General features: G+C 41.4%; 1 protein-coding gene across 1 annotated transcript in view; it reads right to left on the bottom strand.

Moving 5' to 3' along the window:
* The window catches only part of LOC138978531 (solute carrier family 12 member 9-like), a 69714-nt gene extending 49691 nt beyond the window's left edge, over positions 1–20023 (bottom strand). Inside the window, exon 1 of the mRNA XM_070351268.1 lies at positions 18446–20023. Within this exon, the coding sequence (XP_070207369.1) occupies positions 18446–18806 (361 nt within the window). The 5' untranslated portion in view covers positions 18807–20023. The remainder of the gene's footprint in view (positions 1–18445) is intronic.
* Positions 20024–20567: the final 544 nt, after the last annotated feature.

The following is a 20567-nucleotide window of genomic DNA, read 5'->3' as shown; positions in this document are numbered from 1 at the left end:
ATTGATACTATCAATCATTACAACTTAAAACTACGATGTACTGCAAATGATCTGTCCGTCTCTCTCTCTCTCTCTCTCTCTCTCTCTCTCTCTCTCTCTCTCTCTCTCTCTCTCTCTCTCTCTCGGCTCTTGCCCGTCTCTCTCTCGGCTCTTGCCGTCTCTATCTCTCTTTCTCTCAGCACTGAACTGTTCTCCCTCATTCTCTCTATCCCTCCCACTCTCTCTTTATCTCTCTCTCTCTCTCTCTCTCTCTCTCTCTACCCCCTAGAGTCTTTCTCTCTCTCTCTTTCTCTCTCTATCACTATTTCACACACACACACACACACACACACACACACACACACACACACACACACACACACACACACACTCTCTCTCTCTCTCTCTCAGTCTCTCTCTCTCTTTCCCTCTCTCTCTTGCTCAGTCTCTCTCTTTCTCTCTCTCTCTCTCCCTCTCAGTGGTGTCCCTTGGCGTAAGAGACAAGTCGACGTGACACTGAGGAGCTCTCTAAGTGTTTGCTTTACAACTCGTCATGATGACCATTGTTGGACTACCAACACATGTGGAATCCATCCTAGCCACCCTTCTGTCGGACCACCTCGTTAAATCGTGGAAAGTTGCTGGTGAGGGAGAGGACACAGTGTTTGTCCTTCGACTGAGCTCCAGCCAACATGGACAAGAAGCCGCCATTACCGCACCAACCGGCCAGTGGCGAAAAAAGTCTGCAGCACAAAGAACGCCCAACTGAAATCAAAACTGTTAAACAAAAAGAGAAATCGCGCCCTCTTAAAAGTCGTGTGTGCGAGAAAAGGTGGAAAGAAGACGCTGATTGCAAGGGGAGACGACTACGTCCTGACATATGACTGTCACAGTGAAACAGCACCCCAGACATCGTCATTCCGACAAGAGGAGGAAACGCCCCCGGATGTTCGGCGCCTGGCCCAAGTCGACCGCAACGCCTTTCAAGAAGAAATCGACCACATAACTGCTGACCTTCATGTTGTGTCGACACTGGTACAGTGCTACCTCCGTGCCATGTCAGACTGACTCTTCTAACTAAACTGCAGGCAGTGTTGCAAAATGTAATAACAAAAACCGCGAACTGTTATTTCCTGACTTAGCATCTGAGTCAGACGCGTCAAGAACGATGCATTATTCTGTTTTCTTCTCAAGAAAATCGCGGAGTTCGACTACCCCCTACCTTCTCCCTTTGAAATGAACCGTGTGTGTTTACTAGATTCAATCTCTCTCTCTCTCTCTCTCTCAGTCTCTCTCTCTCTCTCTCTCTCTCTCTCTCTCTTTCTCGCTCTCACTCTCTCTCTCGGGGACGTAGCTCAGTTGGTAGCGCGCTGGCTTTGTAGCCAGTTGGTCGCTATCAGCGTGGGTTCGATCCCTACGTTCGGCGAGAGATTTATTTCTCAGAGTCAACTTTGTGCAGACTCTATTCGGTGTCCGAACACCCCCGTGTGCACACATGCGCACGAAAAAGATCCCACGTTCACAGCGAAAGTCTCAGGGCTTGGAAAACACGAAGACACGCATGCATCATCTCTCGTCTCTGATTATCATGATCGTATTTCGATACTTTGACGAGACAAACCCAATGCTGGTGTGTCGAAGAAGACAGCCACAGCGGGCTTGTTTGAATCAAAGTATCACACCATATCTTCAGCGTATTACCAATACCTGTCCCAATATAGACCAGTTTGTCTAAGAGGACGTTAAACCCTAATAGTCAGTCAGTCTCTCTCGTCTCTCTTTTACACACTTTTCGTGCGCCGCCTCGCGTGCTGCTGTAAAGAGTTGACACAGCTGTGTGTAAACGAAGTTCTTTACTGCCTGCCATGTCATGAAGCAGCTGTTGCCATTATTGAAATGTCCCTGCTTGACGTAGGATGAGTCTATCTGTAATTGTATATCCACTGTGTATAATATAATGGACCGGCTGACTGGAAAACTCAAATTACTGAAGTAAAATATGTTCAAGGATCCATGATCTCTGTGGAAATTGCTAAAACAAAAACAAACAAAAAACCAAAAACATAACAGAGGGCCCCAAAGGGGGGGTATCATCACGATCACGGGAAGGGAAATTTTAGCTTTCACGATCACAGTTACCTTGATTTTTGTCAATGATCACCGCAGTCAATGATGAAAACAAATGACGATCACGATCACGAGACTTGATTTTTTTGTCATCACGGATCACGGGCAAAGTCCCATCACGATCACAGAAATGGAAATTTCAGCAATCACGGTCACAGAAAGGTCAAAAATCGCCAATAACGATCACGATTTAAAACCCTTTGGGGCCCTCATAACAGCAATGGATCGTTAAACGGGGCCATAAACAGGCAGTTTAGTTTCAAGAAGAAGGGAGAGGGGGTCGAGGAAGTACACATTCAGATTAAAGGCTGACATATAGTCAGGGGCGGACGAGGGGGGGGGGGGGGGGGGGGGGGGTGCACAATAGAGTCAGCAAAAAAAAAAAAAAAAAAAAATGGAAAGCTGATTCTATGACCATTTCTAAGTTCAAATGGCACCAGATGGCACCATTTTCAGCCGTGCTTCCGAGTTTGGGCCAAAAACATTTCCGGGGGGGGGGGGGCATGCCCCCGGACCCCCCTAGCAAATTCGGGTGCTTCGCGCCCATCACATTCACTTTGGATTCAAAGTGCACCCCCCCTTACAAAGCAACTGATCCGCCCCTGATAGTCCTATTTAATTAGTTTAATTACTTCCAGGGCTTTCTCCCATCGTTGCGGGGATGTATAAATTAAGCTTCCTGCAAAGTTTTAGGTTTGAAGTCCTTACCAATTACGATAAATAATTGATTCTTTATTGCATTGTTTAGCAACAGTTCTCCAGGACTTGGGCTATTTTTAGACCGTTGACGTCACTTCGTGACGTTTCGTAAACCAAAGATGGCGTCGGAGACAGTAAAAGCGCGATTGCGTACAGTGGCAAAAAAGATAGAAGTAAACCCGTCTAAAGCTGCCAAGGCTAAATCTGCTAAGAAGAGAAAGTGGACTCCTTATTGCTTCATCACCACGCAGCACCAGCGCTGGGTCGCGCTGAAAGAAAGATTGTTTTCGTCAGAGGCCCATCGCTTCAAATTGAGAACCAAGTACAAAGGGGATACTGAACTCGCCAAAGTTTTGCTGGACACGTGAGTACATAGGCCCATAAGAAAATTAGATGTACTTGTAGCTTGTCAGCTGAAGCCTGTGGCCTTATTCTTGCGAATATGTGCTGTGAGAGATCGTATATTTCCGCCTGCGCAATTTCCGGAAAACATCCACTTTCACTTTGAGACTGTTCTGTTTACATTCGACACTATCAACACCACTTTGCAATACTAAAATATTTTTTTCTGTGTTCGAAAGCTACAGCCAATCGTTATTTTATCCCCTTAGGTACAGTTTTATAACATTATTGGCACATGTAAACAATATGAATTAGTTAATGAACGCTACGAATATGGCAAAGACATGCATATGTTACAGTGAAAAAATCAGTGAATATATATTATATACCCTGTTTCAACAAGTGACTATGTATATTCCCTGAAATTTGAGGGCAAATTCTATACTTATTCACTGATTTGTATTTTGCACACACAGAGCCTTGATGAGATTACGAAGTGAACTTGTTGTGAGAAACATGGTTCTCACGGTTGAACAGCACTGAGTTGAGCTTTGAGAAAGTACACGAAGGGACAATTTGTGACTTGTTATCAGTTTACAAGTGACACCTGACAATGTGGGGATTATTTTACAGTTCAGTTGTCGCAGCAGAAAGATGGATAGTATTGCACAGAGAGAATTGAGGCGGGAGCAACAGTTTGTAGAGGAACTTCGAAACTGGGCAGCAAAAAACTAAAGAGTGTTGGTCAGCAAGGAGGAATATCAGGATACCATAAATGAATATAGGACAGGTGTCCGCGCGGCTAGCAAAACGCCCAGACAGCACTATGTCTTGAACAAGTATGAGGTCATTCAATGTGGTAATACCACCAAATTAAGGCCTAAAAAAAAAATAGGTGTGGTTACGGTAACCCGACCTACCCTATTTTTAGGGGCCGATCCTATAACTTTTTATTACATTTGTAAAAAAAAATAAAAAAAAACGAGTGCAAAAAACGCAATGAAAGCGAAAGCGCCCGAGTCGCACACTTATTTCCCTGTCAAGTAGGTTTAATTTGTACACATTAGAAAAAAAAGTTTAAAACAAAAAAGTGATTGCCTACCTACCTACCCTATTTTTTTTTGCTATGTTATCGTAACCACACCTATTTTTTTTTTTTGCCTAATCAGAAGGAGGAAAGACGTGAGTTCTGATCTCTCTCTCTCTCTCTCTCTCTCTCTCTCTCTCTCTCACTCTCTCTGTTTGTATCTGTCTGTCTCTCTGTCTCTCTGTCCCCCTTCCTCCCCCTTCTCTCTCTCTCTCTCTCTCTCTCTCTCTCTCTCTCTCTCTCTCTCTTCAGTCCGTCTAGTTTATAAGACTGTCTGTCTGTCTCTTTCTCTCTCTCTCTCTCTCTCTCTCTCTCTCTCTCTCTCTGTTTGTATCTGTCTGTCTGTCTCTCTCTCTCTTTCTCTCTCGCTCTCTCTCTCTCTCTCTCCCCCTCCCTCCCCCTTCTCTCTCTCTCTCTCTTTCTCTTTCTCTCTCTTTCTTTATCTCTCTCTAGTTTACAAGACTGACTTTTGTTTCAGAATGACGATGACGCAGCCACCTCTACTGAGACTGTGCCTTCTGCAGACCCTACCGGATTGGACTTGGAGCCAGGGCCTATGATGCTTGTCGTCCATGATGACGCCACAGGTTCAGAGACAACCGTCAATGTTGAGGTAGGGGAAGAAATATCATTTAAGATGTTAAGTATAATGTCAAAATATTTGAAGGATTAGGAACATAAAATTGACAATCCGACACTTGTTTTATTGAATTGAAGTTAAGATTAAACTTGTTGTGCTCCCTTAATTACAATTTTCAATTACGGCTTTGTATTTATGCAACCGAATAAAACTGTTTAAACCAAGATTAAACTAAGATTCCCTCTTATTCATAGTTTGTCCATTTTCCCTTCGGGTTGTATCTGCCGTTCATGCACACACTCACGCTTCACAACCAGATGTGCGAGTGACTGGGAAAAAGATGTCTCCTCTCTCTTTACGTCGTGCTGCAGTTCTTCAGCAGAGAAAGAGAGCACATGAAGCTCAAGAAATGCAGGCTCAAAGGATGCTAAAGAGAAGTCGTCGGGTTTTAGTCGAGGGTAGCATTGGAGACAATGTGACAGTACCAATACCGTCATTTGACAGAGGGCAAATAGTGGGGCTCCTATGTTGCAAAATCATTCAAATCATGCAACAAACACCAAATTTAGCAAATATGAAGAGTTTCATGTGCTTAACAAAACCTGATACAGAGCCATCGCGAAAAATAAAAAAATGGGTAGTTTTTAAACAATTTTTCAAAATGGCCGCCAGTGTAAACGGTTGGGTATGTTAGGCATATTTCACTTCATGTGATTAACAGCAAATTTGGCGTAAATGGACATTTGCTTTTGCTTAACAAAACCTGATGCAGAGCCACCGTGAAAAAATTAAGGAATCGGTAGTTTTTTTACAATTTTCAAAATGGCCGCCAATAAAAGGGTATTTAGGCATTTTTGATGCTACAAGACATTCTCTTGCAATAGAAACTAACACAAAAACATTTTTAAACAAAACAATACATGTATTGTTGGTGCAGAGAATGATTGGACGGTGTGGGTGGCAGGGTTGAAGAATTTGTGGATTACCTAAACTGTGCAAAAATAAATATATTGCACCAATTTTCATACCAAAACGAAAACATTCATTCCTGTGCTGTTATATTCAATGTATGCTATTGAGGGCACTCAACTTGGCTAACTGGAACACTTTTAAGATAAAAGGTGGCCTTTACATGGGTTATTTGACCGCCGCCCAAATAAGGGTACCCCCAAAATAAAACTGATAAAAATGTAATGTATCAACTCAAAAGTCGACTAAAATTCATAATCGCTGTATTTCGAAAACGTTGTTTGTTCTCATGTGTTTACACAACTGGCACATTCCGGCAAGTGTCTATACTCAAAAGAAACTTTGGCAGTACTTGAAACAACCATCTGTCATATATACATGCGAAGTCAAAAATATGTGGGATGTAAGTCAACAAACCTGTGGCAGTTTTTAAAATATTATTTCGTGAAGATTTGAAAGTGTACTCAAACGGTTGAACTACGCCTCGTGTGTAGACACACATTCCTGAAAGTTGCAACGCAACCCACTTGGTCATTGCTAAAATACATGGATTTTAGTTGACTTGGGTATCCCTCAAATTTGACACATAAACATCTCATCCGTGAGATCGACACATACATCAGTATGTACAATGGCACAACACTAGAAATATGCAAGATGGCGAAATAAAACAACCTGTTCTGGATGGATAATCAAGTTGACTTTCTCTTCGTATACAACAGTGACCCAGTTGTGCCTCAGGAATTGTCGTCGGCTTATTAAAAGGTACCCGAAGTTTTTGTCACATCTCTTTGTCACGTCAAGGATATCCTTATTTTGACGGCGTAAATGATGATATGATGATGTAAAAAAAAAATGTGCCAGATAGCGAAGATGCGAGCCTTTAATGGCGTAGACAGTTTGAATAAAATGACACAGGAATAAATGTTTTAGTTGGGGTATGAAAATGGGTCCAATAATATTTTTGCACAGTTTAGATGCTGACAGTTTTTACAGGCATGCAAGCACATTTGCAGAGAGCTGTGCTCTGCAGTCCTTCTTAGCAGCATTTGCAGCGTTTTGTTGTACAGCTCTTCTTGCAGGCACATCTCATGAGTTCTCGGCACACGCTGGATACCTCTTGAAAGCTCGTCCAGAATGACTCCCACTTTCCAGCCACAGAGTTGGGAAGTCTAATAGGTAGATGGCTCTTCTCAATCTCATGTCCTGCAGCAGCACCTCACTTGTAAGGGGATTATGGTCAATTCGGCAGCTCTTTTTTACTGAAGAGGTACCGTCTAGCACTGTTTACACCCAGTACGTTGCTGGTTTTGTCCTACAAATGTACACCAAAAAGCTCTTGTGCTGCCCTGTCAGTGGTACTCAGCTTACAAAGAGGAGCAGACAACCTGAAGAAAGTTTGAGTGACGTCTTCAAATGCTTGCCATACTTCCCAAGCCTTCTGGTTATTGAAGAACGACATAGTGTCACAGCCTGTAAGGCTATGCAAAATGGGCAGACAGGGTGACTTCTCTTGGCCAATGGCTTTGGCAATGTGGCGATACACTTCACGAGCAGAAAAAACCACAACACAGCTGGAATGAGAAGCAGACTGTCTGGCCTCCTCTACATCCATGGTGCAGGAAATCAGCCTGGGGTACCCTTCACACAGATGAAAAGTGAAATTTTTATTTGAATGTATTTGAATAATGTTTACTATCTCAGAGAGTTGGTCAAAGCCGGGTTAGCAAGTCTTCACACAACAGACCAAAATGAAAGAAAATTTTATTTCATGAATTCGTATAATTCTTACTGTTTCAGGTTAAAAAAACAAACAAACACAGTTTCCAGTGACCCAACTGATTCTGGAATCTTTCTGACCGCTACATTTATTCGCTTCAAACAGTCGCTAACAGAATGTTGACCATAGTGAGGGTACGTACGTTAAACCCATCAAATTCACAGAGGTCGCTTACAAATGATGTGCAAACATGTTCCAATTAATACAAATAAAAAAATCTTACTGTTAAGATGTATTTGGTAACAAACCTTGATACAGTAGTACTAGTGAAATCAGCTCCCTTCTGTGGCACCGGAATAAATGCAGAACGCTTGTTCCCAGGAACCGGCATGTGGTGTAACTCTTGTATATATCCTGTAAAAATAAAATTCACACCAATGCACGGTCAACTTAGAATAAGCAAAAGGATGAGAAACAAGCAACAAACCAAAATTGTAAAACTCAAAGAGCGGTACCTCTTCATTTTTCAAAACCACTTATCTCATTTGATTAGCATACACTACTGTATGCTTTTGTCTGTTACCTCGTCTTTGAAAGTTTGATCACAACACTGTAAAGACATGGGGAGTGGAGTGTTTTTATCTCCAGCTGGTCATCCTACTATCTGGCCTACCCTCACTCAGTTTTTGACTCTACCCCTCCCCAGCTCAGCCGTTTAGAGACTTATGGAAGTCCACAACGTAGGCAGGACTAATCATTTATCATACCATGAACAATCTCTTTCTCCTCGCCTTTTATTCAAAGTTCGTTTAATCTGTTTAAAATCACCAGCGTGGCGATCATGATTTCCTTACTTGTAATCAACAGATAGATCTAGATCTATCAGCATCACAATCCAGCTAATGAGCTATTGCAAGATTAAACAAAGTCTCTGCATTTCAGCGCTTCACCCGATGAATAACAGACCCCAGGGGAGAATTAAACAGTAAAATGATGTGACATTGGTGAATGGATGCGTATTCTTGAAAACTTACCTTCAGAAACGTTGTTTTCGCTCAAATCAAAACACGCAATGTTGCGGAGGCCGCCATCTTGAATTTTCATGCTGCGGATATATAAAATTCTAAAAACGATCAAATTAAATACCAGAACACAAAAATACCCATAAGAGTATTTATGTCATGCATGTGTTATCAGCAGACAACTTCTGGTGCATGGTAAACCATTGAATTTTACATTTGCTGAGTTGGGAATATTTACTGCTGAGCGCTTTTGGTACGAATTTCGTCTGCTGTAAATGCAGCCTTTTATTCCCTATCAAAAACAAAAAAACCGATTTCTGAAGTGGCTCTGTATCTGAAATCCCTTAAATAATTATAAAGAACAATATCACAAAGTATGATGTTTGTTGCAAGATGTGAATGATTTATGAGTGCGTCTGCAACATACGAGCCCCACTAGTGGGGCTCCTATGTTGCAAAATCATTCAAATCATGCAACAAACACCAAATTTAGCAAATATGAAGAGTTTCATGTGCTTAACAAAACCTGATACAGAGCCATCGCGAAAAATAAAAAAATGGGTAGTTTTTAAACAATTTTTCAAAATGGCCGCCAGTGTAAACGGTTGGGTATGTTAGGCATATTTCACTTCATGTGATTAACAGCAAATTTGGCGTAAATGGACATTTGCTTTTGCTTAACAAAACCTGATACAGAGCCACCGTGAAAAAATTAAGGAATCGGTAGTTTTTTTACAATTTTCAAAATGGCCGCCAATAAAAGGGTATTTAGGCATTTTTGATGCTACAAGACATTCTCTTGCAATAGAAACTAACACAAAAACATTTTTAAACAAAACAATACATGTATTGTTGGTGCAGAGAATGATTGGACGGTGTGGGTGGCAGGGTTGAAGAATTTGTGGATTACCTAAACTGTGCAAAAATAAATATATTGCACCAATTTTCATACCAAAACGAAAACATTCATTCCTGTGCTGTTATATTCAATGTATGCTATTGAGGGCACTCAACTTGGCTAACTGGAACACTTTTAAGATAAAAGGTGGCCTTTACATGGGTTATTTGACCGCCGCCCAAATAAGGGTACCCCCAAAATAAAACTGATAAAAATGTAATGTATCAACTCAAAAGTCGACTAAAATTCATAATCGCTGTATTTCGAAAACGTTGTTTGTTCTCATGTGTTTACACAACTGGCACATTCCGGCAAGTGTCTATACTCAAAAGAAACTTTGGCAGTACTTGAAACAACCATCTGTCATATATACATGCGAAGTCAAAAATATGTGGGATGTAAGTCAACAAACCTGTGGCAGTTTTTAAAATATTATTTCGTGAAGATTTGAAAGTGTACTCAAACGGTTGAACTACGCCTCGTGTGTAGACACACATTCCTGAAAGTTGCAACGCAACCCACTTGGTCATTGCTAAAATACATGGATTTTAGTTGACTTGGGTATCCCTCAAATTTGACACATAAACATCTCATCCGTGAGATCGACACATACATCAGTATGTACAATGGCACAACACTAGAAATATGCAAGATGGCGAAATAAAACAACCTGTTCTGGATGGATAATCAAGTTGACTTTCTCTTCGTATACAACAGTGACCCAGTTGTGCCTCAGGAATTGTCGTCGGCTTTTTAAAAGGTACCCGAAGCTTTTGTCACATCTCTTTGTCACGTCAAGGGTATCCTTATTTTGACGGCGTAAATGATGATGTTAAAAAAAAAATGTGCCAGATAGCGAAGATGCGAGCCTTTAATGGCATAGACAGTTTGAATAAAATGACACAGGAATAAATGTTTTAGTTGGGGTATGAAAATGGGTGCAATAATATTTTTGCACAGTTTAGATGCTGACAGTTTTCACAGGCATGCAAGCACATTTGCAGAGAGCTGTGCTCTGCAGTCCTTCTTAGCAGCATTTGCAGCGTTTTGTTGTACAGCTCTTCTTGCAGGCACATCTCATGAGTTCTCGGCACACGCTGGATACCTCTTGAAAGCTCGTCCAGAATGACTCCAACTTTCCAGCCTTGAACTGCCAGCCCACAGAGTTTGGAAGTATAATAGGTAGATGGCTCTTCTCAATCTCATGTCCTGCAGCAGCACCTCACTTGTAAGGGGATTATGGTCAATTCGGCAGCTCTTTTTTACTGAAGAGGTACCGTCTAGCACTGTTTACACCCAGTACGTTGCTGGTTTTGTCCTACAAATGTACACCAAAAAGCTCTTGTGCTGCCCTGTCAGTGGTACTCAGCTTACAAAGAGGAGCAGACAACCTGAAGAAAGTTTGAGTGACGTCTTCAAATGCTTGCCATACTTCCCAAGCCTTCTGGTTATTGAAGAACGACATAGTGTCACAGCCTGTAAGGCTATGCAAAATGGGCAGACAGGGTGACTTCTCTTGGCCAATGGCTTTGGCAATGTGGCGATACACTTCACGAGCAGAAAAAACCACAACACAGCTGGAATGAGAAGCAGACTGTCTGGCCTCCTCTACATCCATGGTGCAGGAAATCAGCCTGGGGTACCCTTCACACAGATGAAAAGTGAAATTTTTATTTGAATGTATTTGAATAATGTTTACTATCTCAGAGAGTTGGTCAAAGCCGGGTTAGCAAGTCTTCACACAACAGACCAAAATGAAAGAAAATTTTATTTCATGAATTCGTATAATTCTTACTGTTTCAGGTTAAAAAAACAAACAAACACAGTTTCCAGTGACCCAACTGATTCTGGAATCTTTCTGACCGCTACATTTATTCGCTTCAAACAGTCGCTAACAGAATGTTGACCATAGTGAGGGTACGTACGTTAAACCCATCAAATTCACAGAGGTCGCTTACAAATGATGTGCAAACATGTTCCAATTAATACAAATAAAAAAATCTTACTGTTAAGATGTATTTGGTAACAAACCTTGATACAGTAGTACTAGTGAAATCAGCTCCCTTCTGTGGCACCGGAATAAATGCAGAACGCTTGTTCCCAGGAACCGGCATGTGGTGTAACTCTTGTATATATCCTGTAAAAATAAAATTCACACCAATGCACGGTCAACTTAGAATAAGCAAAAGGATGAGAAACAAGCAACAAACCAAAATTGTAAAACTCAAAGAGCGGTACCTCTTCATTTTTCAAAACCACTTATCTCATTTGATTAGCATACACTACTGTATGCTTTTGTCTGTTACCTCGTCTTTGAAAGTTTGATCACAACACTGTAAAGACATGGGGAGTGGAGTGTTTTTATCTCCAGCTGGTCATCCTACTATCTGGCCTACCCTCACTCAGTTTTTGACTCTACCCCTCCCCAGCTCAGCCGTTTAGAGACTTATGGAAGTCCACAACGTAGGCAGGACTAATCATTTATCATACCATGAACAATCTCTTTCTCCTCGCCTTTTATTCAAAGTTCGTTTAATCTGTTTAAAATCACCAGCGTGGCGATCATGATTTCCTTACTTGTAATCAACAGATAGATCTAGATCTATCAGCATCACAATCCAGCTAATGAGCTATTGCAAGATTAAACAAAGTCTCTGCATTTCAGCGCTTCACCCGATGAATAACAGACCCCAGGGGAGAATTAAACAGTAAAATGATGTGACATTGGTGAATGGATGCGTATTCTTGAAAACTTACCTTCAGAAACGTTGTTTTCGCTCAAATCAAAACACGCAATGTTGCGGAGGCCGCCATCTTGAATTTTCATGCTGCGGATATATAAAATTCTAAAAACGATCAAATTAAATACCAGAACACAAAAATACCCATAAGAGTATTTATGTCATGCATGTGTTATCAGCAGACAACTTCTGGTGCATGGTAAACCATTGAATTTTACATTTGCTGAGTTGGGAATATTTACTGCTGAGCGCTTTTGGTACGAATTTCGTCTGCTGTAAATGCAGCCTTTTATTCCCTATCAAAAACAAAAAAACCGATTTCTGAAGTGGCTCTGTATCTGAAATCCCTTAAATAATTATAAAGAACAATATCACAAAGTATGATGTTTGTTGCAAGATGTGAATGATTTATGAGTGCGTCTGCAACATACGAGCCCCACTAAAACAGACCCGAGAAATCTCGTCGGAGTCATTATTGACAAGGATGACAGTGGACTATATAAAATAGGCTTGACAAGCGGGATACTTCAATTCGATATTTGCTCGTATGCTATGTACACCCCCGAGGACATTAACCTCCAAAAAACCTTGCCACTTAGAAAAGCGGTCCAAGAAGTTTCCAACTGCGGTGGTCAAGGCTTCGTGCGCTGCAACTGCAACGGATCAAAACGATGCCAAACAAAGAAATGTTCCTGCTATAAAGCACAACTAAAGTGCAACTCGAGGTGTCATAGCAAAGTATCCTGCAACAACAAATGATAGTAGCGATGACAATGTGACAATATTTTACAAAGTTCTTTCAGTGTTTTACTATGTTTTACAATTATTTTACTTTCAATCTATGTAATCTATGTAATTTTTAACCACTCATTAAAATGGTTCCTATTACACTATTGTCGTGTCATTTCATCCTCACATCAAGGCTCTGTGTGTGCAAAATACAAATCAGTGAATAAGTATAGAATTTGCCCTCAAATTTCCGGGAATAAGTATATTCCCTAGGAATTTTAGGGAATATACATAGTCACTTGTTGAAACAGGGAATATATATATTCACTGATTTTTTCAGGGAATATACATATTCCCTAAATATACATTATCACTGAAACACATATACGATGAAAAACTTAAGAACATTGCATACATAATCAGAATACACAATACAAATTATATTTCAGGGAGCAGTTTATATTGTCATCAAGTGGGTGTGCACCCGCCTTTTAAAGGCTTTTAAAGATGTGGATCTTTTGATTTCAATTGGCAAAGAGTTCCACAGAGATGATCCTGAAAAAGCAAAGCTTGATTTATAAAGATCAATACGAGGAATTGGTGGGAGTAAATTGTGAGACCCATACCTCTTCGTAACGTGTGTAAAATACGATTGAACATATTTGGACATATCACCATGAACTATTTTAAACATAAAGACAGCCTAAATCATTGAATGCCGTCGCGATATAACCTTCGTGGTTGAAAACGACGTTAAACACCAAATAAAGAAAGAAACTTATTGAATGCGGAAAGATGGGTTTTGAGGGGGAAGGAATTTAAGGCTGTTTAACTTAATTTCTGTAGACATGTGCGATTCACGAGAGAGTGAGACAGAGACAGACACAGAGAAAGACAGGGACAGACACAGAGAAAGACAGGGACAGACACAGAGAAAGACAGGGACAGTCACAGAGAAAGACAGGGACAGTCACAGAGAAAGACAGGGACAGTCACAGAGAAAGACAGGGACAGTCACAGAGAAAGACAGGGACAGACACAGAGAAAGACAGGGACAGTCACAGAGAGGATAGAATCCAGCTGAAGTTTTGCCTGAATTGAATCAATACCAGACGCAAGCTGATGTGATTAGCTATCCCCCCTTCCTCTGACACAGATGGATCACGGATTTCCTCGGCCTCCAACTGTTAATTAGGTCCAATGGCCGCTGTTATGGGGCATTATTGTCAAAAGTATGTCCGAGAGTGCGAAAGTGTTCTTAGTAAATTTGCGAAAAAGATTCATGGAATATCTGAATACACGTATTCTCAAAGAAACACTTTCATTAGTCAAGATTTGGAAATAACTGGAGGACAAGAACGGAAAATTAAATGCCTTGAATTCATAAAAACGCCGCCTTCCCTTTGTTAAAGGCAAGTTGTAATAAGAGAAGACTATACTTACAGGAGCACCACAATCATAGCCTACCGTATACCCTCCACCCCCCTCATCCATCAAAGGGTAATTGGTAATGGGGGTGGGGGGGGGGGGGACAAGTCTTCCTTAGAGACCAAGAACGCAGAGTTATCATGTATTTCTCACATCCGCAGAGTCAGACTTAGCTAAATGACTTATGGCCGAAAAAAACCATCATAATGTTTGCTGAATTAGTGTAAATGTGATACACACACACACACACACACACACATACACACACACACACACACACACACACATACACACACACACACACACACACACACACACACACACACACACACACACACACACACACGTACACACACACACACACACACACACACACACACACACACACACACACGTACACACACACACACACACACACACACACACACACACACACACACACACACACACACACACACACACACACACACACACACCAACTCTGCAAACAAAGTTGTCATGCTATTGACCTGTGTGAATCTAAATGAAAGAATAGTCTCGTCTCGTGTAAAAGCTTAGACGGTGGTGCATATAATAGACAGATAGATCTGGTGGTGCATATAATAGACAGAGAGATCTGGTGGTGCATATAATAGACAGATAGATCTGGTGGTGCATATAATAGACAGAGAGATCTGGTGGTGCATATAATAGACAGATAGATCTGGTGGTGCATATAATAGACAGATAGATCTGGTGGTGCATATAATAGACAGATAGATCTGGTGGTGCATATAATAGACAGAGAGATCTGGTGGTGCATATAATAGACAGATAGATCTGGTGGTGCATATAATAGACAGAGAGATCTGGTGGTGCATATAATAGACAGATAGATCTGGTGGTGCATATAATAGACAGATAGATCTGGTGGTGCATATAATAGACAGAGAGATCTGGTGGTGCATATAATAGACAGATAGATCTGGTGGTGCATATAATAGACAGATAGATCTGGTGGTGCATATAATAGACAGATAGATCTGGTGGTGCATATAATAGACAGATAGATCTGGTGGTGCATATAATAGACAGATAGATCTGGTGGTGCATATAATAGACAGATAGATCTGGTGGTGCATATAATAGACAGAGAGATCTGGTGGTGCATATAATAGACAGAGAGATCTGGTGGTGCATATAATAGACAGAGAGATCTGGTGGTGCATATAATAGACAGATAGATCTGGTGGTGCATATAATAGACAGATAGATCTGGTGGTGCATATAATAGACAGAGAGATCTGGTGGTGCATATAATAGACAGATAGATCTGGTGGTGCATATAATAGACAGATAGATCTGGTGGTGCATATAATAGACAGATAGATCTGGTGGTGCATATAATAGACAGATAGATCTGGTGGTGCATATAATAGACAGATAGATCTGGTGGTGCATATAATAGACAGAGAGATCTGGTGGTGCATATAATAGACAGATAGATCTGGTGGTGCATATAATAGACAGATAGATCTGGTGGTGCATATAATAGACAGATAGATCTGGTGGTGCATATAATAGACAGATAGATCTGGTGGTGCATATAATAGACAGAGAGATCTGGTGGTGCATATAATAGACAGATAGATCTGGTGGTGCATATAATAGACAGATAGATCTGGTGGTGCATATAATAGACAGATAGATCTGGTGGTGCATATAATAGACAGATAGATCTGGTGGTGCATATAATAGACAGATAGATCTGGTGGTGCATATAATAGACAGATAGATCTGGTGGTGCATATAATCACTTCCACGAAAACGATTTTGCTTTCAACTTTCACTTGCGACAGCCTAACTGCACAATTTGTAAGCCATGCACAGATCCGTGCTGTATGAATCAGCGAAGCCCAGTATGAGAAGACGTCCTTGCCCATTTAAATTCTCTCGATCACATCTTCTGGAATTGTCTGGGGAGGGACTATCGTTTTTTTCCGACCCCAAGATCGTGTCCAATAAAGTGGATTGCCCAAAGCTAATACACTCCCTGCACCCCCCCCCCCATGACGTCATTGCACGTGAGCTCGGTAAAAGATCTCTTTCTAGGTCAACAGGGTATCTGGCTTAGTTACTTTATTTGGGAAAAGGAGCTGGAAGTGTGGTAAGGAAAGGTAGGAATATAAGGAGGAGGAGTGTCAGCAAGGGGGTTAAGGAGGAGAAGAAGGAGAGAGAGACAGAGACAGAAACAGAGACAGAGAAACAGATAGACAGAGACACAGATCGGGGAGCTTGATTTTACAAAGATAAACATTTAAAGCTCAGCATATATTCGTCCATGATATTCTAATCAAAAAGCAACAACAACAAAACCTCACACACAAAAATAACCAAACAACTATCGAGTAAACCGGGCCAACAGAAATAACAACTACAACAACACCACCAACAACAACAACGTCAATCAGCCGGCCAACTACCTAACCCAACAAACATTTTTTTAAACGTGGAAAATATCCATAGAAAAAAAACCCGAAACGTCTGAAGACGATGATAATGACAGAGAGAGACAGACAGAGACAGAGACAGAGACAGAGCGCCAGACGGACAGACAGACAGACAGACATATCAACACAACCACGCACGTTCGTGCACACACGCTTTGCTGCTTGACAACTACTCTGCAACAAAACCCATCGGGCAGCCTCTAAAAACTACAATAACTGTACAGTTTGGATGCAACAGAAACAAGTCGCGTAAGGCGAAATTACTACATTTAGTCAAGCTGTGAAACTCACAGAATGAAACTGAACGCACTGCATTTTTTCACAATGACCGTAGTCCGCCGCTTGTGCAAAACGGAGTGAAACTGACGAGCCTGTTCAGCGCGGTAGTGGTTTCGCTGTGCTGCATAGCACGCTTTTCTGTACCTCTCTTCGTTTTAACTTTCTGAGCGTGTTTTTAATCCAAACATATCATATCTATATGTTTTTGGAATCAGGAACCGACAAGGAATAAGATGAAAGTGTTTTTAAATCGATTTCGGAAATTTAATTTTGATCATAATTTTTATATTTTTAATTTTCAGAGCTTGTCTTTAATCCAAATATAACATATTTATATGTTTTTGGAATCAGGAAATGATGTACAATAAGATGAACGTAAATTTGGATCGTTTTATATAAAAAAGAAATTATTACAATTTTCAGAATTTTAATGACCAAAGTCATTAATTAATTTTTAAGCCACCAAGCTGAAATGCAATACCGCAGTCCGGCCTTTGTCGAAGATTGCTTTAGAAAAATTTCAATCAATTTGATTGAAAAATGAGGGTGTGACAGTGCCGCCTCAACTTTTACAAAAAGCCGGATATGACGTCATCAAAAGTATTTATCGAAAAAATTTAAAAAAACTGTCCAGGGATATCATTCCCAGGAACTCTCATGTCAAATTTCATAAAGATCGGTCCAGTAGTTTGGTCTGAATCGCTCTACACACACACACGCACAGACAGACACACACACACACACATACACCACGACCCTCGTCTCGATTCCCCCTCTACATTTAGTCAAAACTTGACTAAATGTAAAAAGGCAGTGGAAATAAAGAAGCTACCAGAAGAAGCCTGCACGAGCGGTCTCAGTGGCAATTAATCAAATGACAACAATACAGCAGGCAAATGGTCGATTAAATATGTTTTCCAGGACAATATTTGATGCTTGTCACAGAAAGCAATAAAATAGGGCTGATTTGTAAACTGACATTCCTGGTGTGTGTATGTGTGTGTGTGTGTGTGTGTGTGTGTGTGTGGATGTGTGTGTGTGTGTGGGGGGGTATGTGTGTTTGTGTGGTTGTGTGTATGTATGTGTGTATGTGTGTGTATGTGTGTGTGTGTGTGTGGGTTTGTGTGTGTGGGTGTTTGTGTGTGTGTGTGTGTATGTGTGTGTGTGTGTGTGTGTGTGTGTGTGTGTGTGTGTGTGTGTGTGTGTACGTCCGTCCATCCTTCCATCGGTCTCCCCGTCTGCACATCTTTACGAGAACAACCTTACTGCGAGCGTCAAAACGCATCATCACACCCGTCCCTCATTACACTTTTCCCAGCGTTAATTATTGCCAAATATAATATCTAATCAACTCACCCACTCGCAGGAAGATGTTGGTAGCCAGCTGACCCAGAGCCACAGGGGCGAACACTCCTCCTAAGGCTCCCAAGTTCCTCCGCAGATCGTACACACTTCTCTTTTTCTTGGCGCCACCAGGAAGGGTATCGTAGAGTTCCTCACTCGCACAAAATCCGCGGAAATACGATGCGATCTTGGTCGGAATGTTCTTACCGGACAAGAGAGGAGAGGAAGGAACAGCTTTCTTGTGGGCGTCCGGCAGCTCGAAACTCTCCAGGTTGATATAGCGATGAGTGGACTCTTCTTCTGGACTATCGTCCACTTCCAGGTCCGTGCTACGGCGGTGGTCCATGGAGTTGTAGTTCAGCCTTGGCATCATCTTGAAGGCTTGTTTTTTTAACAACGGTACTTGAAAGTCAACGGCAACACGTTTAGAAGTCACTGGTAAAGGTATTCACAAGTTCGTGGCAACAATGCCTGCAAGTCTCTCAGTGGCAGCGGTGTCTAAAAGTCACTGGTAAAGGTATTTAAAAGTCCGTGGCAACAGTGCCTGCAAGTCACTGGCAGAAGTGTCTAAATGCCACAATCAAATTCTTCTCAAAAACTCTGTGGCAACAGTATCTACAAAAACCACCCACCGGCAACAGTGTCTACAAGTCACCGGCGACAGTGTCTAAAACTTAAAGTCCCGCAAATCCCAACGGTACGGTTTTTGAAGTGAAGGAGCAGAAAGAAGATGTGATTTAGTCCTTGAAGTATTCAGCAGACGATGGAGGATTTAGTTTAGTAAATTTAGTTTAATAATGCGTCATTGAAGAAAGTCGGGTTCGATCCTTGCAGCCAAGATCCAAAACACCGTCGTGTAGGATACAGTCCAAACTTTCAAGTAAAGATTCAAGATTTCACACTTGTAGAACTATACAATCCTTGAAGTCACTGTTTCAAGATTCAGCACTGTAGGATTTAACACTTGACGTTAAAGTCTGAGACTTTACAATGCAGGCTTTAAATCCTCCAAGCGAAGGTCTACCACAGCAGAACGATAAAGTCAATTCCTGCAGACAAGACGGTTCGGAGACTTAGCAATGTTTTAGCCTTTGAAGTCAGGACCCCAAACTCTTAAAGCTTGGATTCAATCCTGTTAGTTAAGATCTGAGACCCATCCAGTCAGCACAAGAGTCAGTCCTTGAAGTCAGGACGGAATGATTCAATCTTTGATTTGGAGTCAATCCCGGAAGTGAATGTTTCAGATTACTCTACGTGTTTTGGTCTCTGAAGTCAAAATGTCAGCAAGAAATCATGTTGTATGGTCTCTCTTATAAAGGTCCGTATTGTGACAGTTTCAGTTTTTCCATATATGACACAACACCGCTCAAAATCAATAGCGACGCAGGAGAAGTTTTTAACGATATTTCAGTCGTGCACTCCACCCCACAAAATGCACCTTCAGCACACAATCAGAATTCTTTGCGGTCCAGTTTCCTGTGAAAACATATGTTTGCTCTTTCAGCTGGCTTCTGTTTGTGTTCCCTTGACGAGTTGTAAACCAGCTCTTACCTGGCAGAGTAAGAATTGCATACCATGGTCAGCATGTGACTTTTCAAGGCAATCTTAGAACGGCTGCTTTTGGTAGTAAACAGGTAAAGCTCACCCCCAGCACGTGTGTGTAGCGTGTGATAGGCAAGCCTCGATATACACCACATGTGTACATGCCAATCAGTCTGCGTTATCTCAATTGAAACTGAAGAGCACACCGCCAGGCATATTTGCCCCAGTTGACAGGTGTATTTCTGTGTCAAGTTAATTGATACACACATAATTATATATGCCACGACCGTGCGGATCTAATCACAGCTGCGAACACTAGAACACATTCCCACCGGGTTTTAAATTGGGGCCCTATTTGTGTCATACTGTCAGAGCCCTCCACTTTTGACTGAATAATCTTACGTGCGAATCGTGTGAAACATCAGATGTAGGGAATTGAATGTGAAATTAAAATTACCCCCTTCGAACTGAAATTGGCCTATAGCAGGAACATAGCGATTTCTCGTAAAGGCATACTTGTCCAACCGAAGGTAAGAAAAAGAAACGCGAACACCACTGATGTATGAATCAAAACGAGTCTAGTTACCGAATT

The sequence above is a fragment of the Littorina saxatilis genome, linkage group LG10, assembly GCF_037325665.1.
Source record: "Littorina saxatilis isolate snail1 linkage group LG10, US_GU_Lsax_2.0, whole genome shotgun sequence".
Classification (NCBI taxonomy): Eukaryota; Metazoa; Mollusca; class Gastropoda; order Littorinimorpha; family Littorinidae; genus Littorina; species Littorina saxatilis.
Note: the sequence above shows the minus strand (reverse complement) of the source record. Positions and strands in the feature narration are given on the sequence as shown.